Source organism: Dreissena polymorpha, chromosome 3, assembly GCF_020536995.1.
Source record: "Dreissena polymorpha isolate Duluth1 chromosome 3, UMN_Dpol_1.0, whole genome shotgun sequence".
Classification (NCBI taxonomy): domain Eukaryota; kingdom Metazoa; phylum Mollusca; class Bivalvia; order Myida; family Dreissenidae; genus Dreissena; species Dreissena polymorpha.
This window is the reverse complement of record NC_068357.1, coordinates 66,362,265-66,370,372: the sequence shown is the minus strand read 5'-3', so window position 1 is coordinate 66,370,372 and position 8,108 is coordinate 66,362,265. Positions and strand designations below refer to the sequence as shown.

Below are 8,108 nucleotides of genomic sequence, written 5' to 3'. Positions count from 1 at the left end.
ATTGTATTTTCTATACTTTTAGGAAGTGCCCGATGCTGTTTTTCTGTATGCAAATATTAATTGTTGCGTTATTTGTCGGGGATATTTAAAACTTATTCAGTCGCGCAGTACCATTAAAAGGTGCTATAAGAACGCCTTATAACTGACTATTTACGTAATTCAAAATACATTTAGACGACACGTCACTAAATCAGCGTGGCATCTGCTAGTGTTCTCTACAATCATCTTGTAGTTTTTTTCCAGTCGGGGAAGACTTTTGTTTGTGACGTTTGAACTCTCGAATATTGGCACATAGCGTTCAAGTTAAAACAAACGCTGAATTCGACCAACGGTCACGTGCACGTGACGAATTTAGATGGCAGGGGCTATATTCTATCAATGCGCGTATTAGTTCATAGTTGGAGAAAAAACTTACTTTGGACTTCTGTGCACTGAAACATGAAAAATGTTAGTTAAAATTAAAACAAAATGCTAAACTCATCGTCGGATACCCACGACTGATTCATTCCGTTACTCTCCACCATGGTGAGTAGCGGAATGGTAGAAAGTGGTTTATCCGACGATCTGATAAACTGGATTAAACTTCACTTAAATTGTATGAATGACACGTGATTATATCAGCTTCGTAGGTTCTTGTGTACTCTAAGTATAAATAGTCATCGATTGTCCGGCAAAACTCATTTTTGTTTTACTTTTGGGCACAAAAAAACACTGGCACCTTAGGTTAACAAGTAAATTAAATACACGAACAATTAAGTATATAGGCCTTTGCTACTTGATCATGGGCGCTGTACATTAAAAAGTTAATAACATAAAAACGTTGCAAACGAAAGTGAACTTGCTTAGCAAATTATGAAAGATATTTATTTTCATCTGAATAAGTCCTGGGCTGCGAAACTTTTAAAGAAGCATGCGATTTGTACACTGCAGCAAAGCATATATTCAATGAAGCAAGCACGACCCTACGAATATAGGGAGACCTAGACATTCAAACAGTCATGGAGTATGTTTGGGATGTACGGCCTGACACAATATCAAAAAGCATTTATCCATTAAAAAGTGAAAAATAAAAAATATTTTATTCCACTTGTACAGCGAATTCGGTTGATTAAAGCCCCGTTGATTAAATTTCTGCTATAAACCATGACACGTGCCAAATCGGAACTACTTTTTCCCAAGCACCTTGTCACCTGTATTTTTTCGTAGAGTCTAGAATGGATCCGGGTTTTTTGGATATGACTACGGTTTGCCGCAAAGGGTTAGGGTTAGGGTTAGGATGAATCCGGTTGGATCTAAAATTTATTTTGTATCCAAAATAGACACGACCGTATGTATAATTATATTTACCGTACCCGGGGCACATGTAATTATACTTAAGAGTACCCGGGGTAGATGCATGTAGTACCCGAGAATAATTACCCAAACATAGATGCAATAATGATCGATTGGTCATTGTCGGCTCGGGTACTTCTTACATGTACCCCGGGTACTCTTAAGTATACTTACATGGACTTACATGTACCCCGGGAACCATTGTGTACAAACCGGTCTTACTGAGCTGTGTACTAACGCGAAATGAATTGTGGGTAGCACTTCTTTTACGAGTGAAAAGTGAAATATCGCTATCAGTCTTAATAGAGATTCAAAATCACATTTAAACATAATAACACACATTTCTTTAAGCAACATTCCGTTTTAAACACACAATAAAAAAACGATTTTTCTTTCATTATTAACCTTATCATTCCTACACAGAACTACTTTGGCGGAAGCATAATCCCCCAAACCAGGGGAATGTGATGCGTATTAGTATAGAGGTGACAATAACGTAGTGACGTCACAATCTATGTATAGAATGCCCCGGGAACGGTAAATATACTTTAATGTACCCGATCGATATTAGACTCTACCTGAGTTGTATTCCCGCCCATAATCCGATGTCGTAAAACGTGCTAACGATTAACGTAAAACGATATTGTTTATCTTAAACCAACTTCTCTTTAAAAAAGCATCAACATGCTTTTTGAGCATGATTTCAATAATATAGAGGCCGTTTTACAGAAAATTTTATAGACATGTGAACATAATAAATAAAAAAAAAATAGCCGACAGCGACCGATTTACCGTCAACGTTCCCGGGTACGTTTTATTATATTAACCGCACCCGGGGTACATGTTAGTATACTTAAGTGTACCCGGGGTACAAATTAGAAGAGCCGAGACGACAATGACCAATCGAGCCGAATTAAGCGTTAGAATTCCCGGGTACGTGTTAATATATACCGTACAAGGGTTACATTTAAGTCTACTTAAGAGTATCCGGGTACATTTAAGTAGTACCCGAGCCGACAATGAACAATCGAGCGCGAGTGCACTCTTATGATCCAAACGGTTCGCTGTGATCTCACAAATGGCGATCGTAGCCCTGAATTTTCAAGCTGTTTACAAAACCAAAATAACGGGCGGGTATGTTGTTGCGGAATTAATGAACGACAATACATTCATATATTTAAAATGCAAAAAAGATGTGTTATATTGTTGTTAAAATTCGCACTATAATATATGTCTATAATTGCAAAATCATATGATATTCCACGATTAATCAATCATAATCGATTTTTATTCTGTGGGTGTAGGCTCACTCTTTAAAACGTTCGCGGCGATTTTTATATTTCAATAAAGGCTTATTGCGAAATGATGTAATTGGCGAGCGTTCACTGTAACTTAATGGACGATTGATCGTTCAATAAAGGCTTTACAAGAAAATAATGTATTCCCAAACGTTGCTATTACTAAACATACGACTGACCGTCCTTAACTAGGACCGTTTTGTCTAATCCAACGTTCTCACGTGATACGTTTTTAAAATGGCGGATTACATCTGACTGTAAACATAAGGATTTTCTTTCAAACAGGTAATACAACTGACAAAATCAGTAAATAAACCGATCTGTATGTAAATTGGAAATTAAGTAAATTTAGTTTTGATTGTTTTTATTTATTTTGTGTGGATTTTGTTTGAAATAATCTTCCATATTGTGATTATACTCCACAGATAACACTCGTTTGTGTGAAGAACCTAACTCTTAAATAAACATAGGATGGCAACTTACTTTGTCGAACCTGGAACCATTGACAGTCATGTGGAGATGACAACTTGGATTTCTTCTACAACCAATGGCTCAGCTTGCAATAAAACAGAGAGTGACATATCCCATGGGTTTGGGTTTTTGGCGGCTGGTGTTGCGATTCTTTTGTTTGGAACCAACTTCGCCCCGGTGAAAAAGTTTGATACTGGAGATGGTAAATCTTGTTAATCCTATAATTTGCATTGAATTCATAATGTTTTTCCAAAGGCATAGAGGAGCTGGAAGTTTACTTAAACCAACACTTTGAAAAATAAAATGTATGGTTTCCCATATTCTCATAGTATCCGCCCTACTCATTGTATCATGCCATAGACAAAAAAACCCTCAAGAGGTGATGGGCAGTAAATGTTTTTCCATTTTTAGAAGTTTTTATTTATTTGCTGTTTAATAATGACTATTACAATGATCTTTCTCATTATTTCTGGTTGTCATTTGAAAGTAGGTCATGTTTATTCCAGGCCAATATTATGATTACACATACTTGTGTTAGTTTGTTTTTGGTTTATTAGTAGGTTTATCAAATGTTGTATAAGCCAATTATTTGTGAAAACAAAAAAATAAATAATTGAAGACCAACATCAAAAGCAGTTTTATTTTTCCATTAAGAAACTATTTATAAAATAAGAACAAGCGCATAGTAACAAGCCTTAGCAACCAATCCGAAGGGCCAATATTATGAGAAACGAGGTACATGATACTGATAACTACATGGAGCTTAGTCTCACCAGTATTTTGTCATTATTTATTTTAATGCAGTTTTTGTTTTTATGTCCACTTATACACATTAAACTATAGATTGACATATTAAACATGTATGTTTTTCAATCTTTTCACTCAAATTAGTTAAAATATTTAGATGTTTTCATTAAGAGGGGTTATACTATTAATACACATCATGACATGGTAAATATTAAACACTCAAAACCAACCAATTTTTTGTACAATATTAAGTTAACACATAAAAAATTCTATGTTCTTTATAGCACTAGCCAAAATTTCAACGCAAGATCTGGTCTGGTAACATAAAAGTTAACGCGATACGAAATGCTTGTAATTAAAAGTTAATAGATCCTTGAATGATATAACACCATGTAAGCCAAAAAAAGTCTTGGTTCAGGGAACCCGAATGACCCTATTTTTTGCCGCTGACCTTAACGATTTTTTTGGTCCGCGGAAAAAATGTGATGGCGATGTTTTTCGCCGTTACGGCAGAGTTTTACCTATAGGGCATTGTACCCCATAAGGACAGATCCATTGGTTTACGCTTTATAAACATTGCAGCATCCACGTCTCTAATGTTGGCGATTAACATCGCAAATTGTGACCACAAAAAAGAAATTTCATCTCAACACAATTGGGTTCCCAAGTAATAGATTCATACAAAAATATTTTATAAAAGTCGATGTTAACATGGTTAACACCTGAATTAAAGTACTGAATTATTCACAACTAAAATTGTCCGTCAGTGTTTACATTACCAGGACGTGTGCATTTTGGTAGATTCTGTTCCAAACACTGCTTATTAAAACAGGAAAATGTTAGAGAGGAAATCATCAATTATAAAATATCTGATGTCTATTTGGAATAAATACATCAACTTACTTCCAAATATGTCAAAATTTAGTGCATCTCAACTACAGAAAATAAAAATCTATTTTTAGCACAATGCACATATCTCTCTTTTGTCCATTGACTTTTCTGCAGTTCACCAGTGACGTCTAAATTCGGCCTTACACTACTACATTAACACTGTTTACTTTGCAATCATTTTCGCGGTTTTTATACTTACTCAGGACCTGAGTGCACTGTTATGAAGTACACCAAGACCTAGCTAATGCCTTACATGGGTCTCTGTGAATCCACTTGCCATGTCACAATGTACACATGTTACTGACAGAATTTTCAAAAGGCAAATATGTACTACAAAACAATCATTTGAATATGTGATAAATGTAATACCTTTATGAGTATAAAAAGACATTGTATTTATGGATGAAAAATGAATACAAGACGTGTTCTCTTTTGTGAATTCTGTACGCAGGTAAGCATTAGTACAGAGGGTGATTAAAAGGCAAAAGGTGCATAAAGGGCTAGAAATGATGAAATGATTAATAATATACAACGACTAAACACATATGTGCAATGTTAATCATTTGGTCAGTGTTTAAACAATCATGGGTGCATTAACTGACCCTTTTTCACCCTGAAATCAGTCAGCTGTTAAAAAAAATAAAAATAAAAAATAAAATAAAAAACCTACCTACCCTCCTACATTTTTCTGGCCCCCGAACCAAGACTATTTTTTTTGTTTGGCCTTATTAATATCTAAAATATGTGTTTCTACTAAAGTTATGATGGAATGAAGTTGAAATCATATTTATGGTATTTAAATGGCGTATAAATTATACCATTTTTTAATATACCATTTTTTTATTTGGGTTGTTTGTACTTTAAAAGTTTAAAAGAAGACGAATCGCATCCTCAAATGCATGTTATCAAAACATCAGTTTGCTTCCTCAGTTTTATAACTGTTTTATGTGTACATAAACTGCACAGCCTGTCCTATGTGGGCATGAATGCAAACACATGTCCAAAGCAAACTGATGTTATATTCAACTACCTGTATCAGGTACATGTAACTTGCTTAATGTAAACCCAGACATTCAAAAAGGCATATTATTTGAACAGTTTGGAACTCTTCTTTAGTTAATAGATTTAACTTAACAATCAAGAATTGACATTGTGAAAATATCCTGTAACAAATATAACAAGAATTTTTATTGAACTTTTTAGATGTTTTGGAGATTTTTAGCCTGGCTGTTTTCGGAGAAAACCCGAGGTGTTGTCATAGCCAGCTTGTCGTGTCGTCCGCTTGGTGTCGTGCTAAAACCTTAACATTGGCTCTAAAATCAAAGTGCTTCCGCTTACAACTTTGAAACTTCATAATGTAGCTGCACCTTGATGAGTTCTACATGCCACACCCATTTTTGGGTCACTAGGTCAAAGGTCAAGGTCACTGTGACCTCTAAACAAAAAAAATCTGACAATCTTTCATTTATTCAAAACTGAACAGTGTTTGCACCAGCTATTCTCTGTTCATAATTATGTTTAATTTTACTTGGACTTACAGGAGTGTTTTTCCAGTGGATAATGTGTATTGCCATATGGAGCGGTGGATTAGTAGTTCAACAGATCCGAAAAAATCCTCAATTCTACCCATTAGCCATGCTTGGTGGATTTTTCTGGGAAACTGGTATGGAATTTACCATGTATTACACAAATTTATTTATAATGTGAACACTTTTAAACAAATATTTGTATGTAATAAAGGGCCTTGAATTTTTAACATAGTTTATCTGTTTGTAAGTGTATTTACATTCAATAGTTTTTGCCAGTCAATGTGAAGAACAGTAAGACAGAAGAAGTTAATTTCCACTTAGTCTGTGTATTCTGACATTTCAGGCAACATGTGTGTTGTCCCCATCATCAAGACTATCGGCCTAGGTCTGGGTATGTGCATTTGGGGGATGACCAATCTTCTCAGTGGATGGGCGACGGGCAGGTACAAAGGATTGGGAGCTCCAAGGGACTCCCTCAATTTACTTTGGCCCAAATTTTGGAATCATCATTTATAAATTTTTTTGAATTTTGCATCATTCTGGAATAATTTAAAGACTGTGTTATCTTGATACCATTAGCTGCTTGTAAGTTCATCTATTCCTATATATTATAAAGTATAATGTTAGAAACAAATTCTATATCTGGCTACGCAAAACGCCCCCTATATTTTCCTGGACTTCTAAAGATGTTCTATAGCTTTGTAAAATGTGGAGATTTACACAAGCTTAATTCGTCAATGAACAGAAAAATCAAGAATGTGTTTGTAGAAAATGATCTTGCTGTATTTGTTTGCATCAAACTCATATTAGTTGTTTTGTCATAGCATGTATTATTTGATAATTTACTAATGTGAATATTTTCATCAAAACTGTGTTTGTCCCCACTTTATGAGGGAGGGCTCATAGCATATAGATTAAAGGGGCCTTTTCACAGATTTTGGCATGTATTAAGTTTGTTGTTAAATGCTTTATATTGATAAATGTAAACATTGGATCTAAGAAGTTCCAGTAAAAAAACAAGAATTAAATTAAATAAAGAAAAAAAGTAACCCTCAACTGGGCTCGAACCACTGACCCCTGGAGTAAAAGTCTATTGTTTAGACCACTCGGCTATGCGTGCTCATACAATAAGTCATGAATTGTATACTTTATGTAAGCAATCCTCGTTGTATAACAAAATATAACGACAACACCAGAACTCTCCAAATTAATCAATCGTTTTGGGTTGTAATGCTTTATAATTTTCAGGCTTTTATTTTGTCAAAAGATGCATGTAATGGATATTTTAGAGCATGGTAAATGTTCAGTATTACTGTGTCCCACAAATATCATAACTTCAACGAACATTTTCTAATCTGATTTTTTTTAGCTCACCTGAGCACAACGTGCTCATGGTGAGCTTTTGTGATCGCTTTTTGTCCGTCGTCCGCTGTGAGTTGTGCAGCGTCAACATTAGCCTTGTTAACTCTCTAGAGGCCACATTTATTGTCCAATCTTCATGAAATTTGGTCAAAAGATTGGTTTTAATGATATCTTGGATTAGTTCGAAAATGGTTACGTTTGCTTGAAAAACATGGCTGCCAAGGGGCGGGGCATTTTTCCTAATATGGCTATAGTAAAATCTTGTTAACACTCTAGAGGCCACATTTATTGTCCAATCTTCATAAAATTTGGTCAGAAGATTCATCCCAATAATATCTTGGACAAGTTCGAAAATGATGCTGGTTGGTTGAAAAACATGGCCGCCAGGGGACGGGGCATTTTTCCTTATATGGCTATAGTAAAACCTTGTTAACACTCTAGAGGCCACATTTATTGTCCAATCTTGATGAAATATGGT

At 35.0% G+C, this 8,108-nt stretch overlaps 1 protein-coding gene across 6 annotated transcripts in view; it reads left to right on the top strand.

Moving 5' to 3' along the window:
* The first annotated feature begins 2,834 nt into the window (after positions 1-2,834).
* The window catches only part of LOC127874551 (transmembrane protein 144-like), a 29,889-nt gene continuing 24,615 nt past the window's right edge, over positions 2,835-8,108 (top strand). For all 6 annotated transcript variants that reach the window (XM_052418930.1, XM_052418929.1, XM_052418928.1 and 3 more), the window contains exons 1-4: positions 2,835-2,915; positions 3,056-3,303; positions 6,280-6,402; positions 6,612-6,711. In XM_052418930.1, coding sequence (XP_052274890.1) covers positions 3,102-3,303; positions 6,280-6,402; positions 6,612-6,711 — 425 coding nt within the window. In that variant the 5' untranslated portion in view covers positions 2,835-2,915; positions 3,056-3,101. The remainder of the gene's footprint in view (positions 2,916-3,055; positions 3,304-6,279; positions 6,403-6,611; positions 6,712-8,108) is intronic.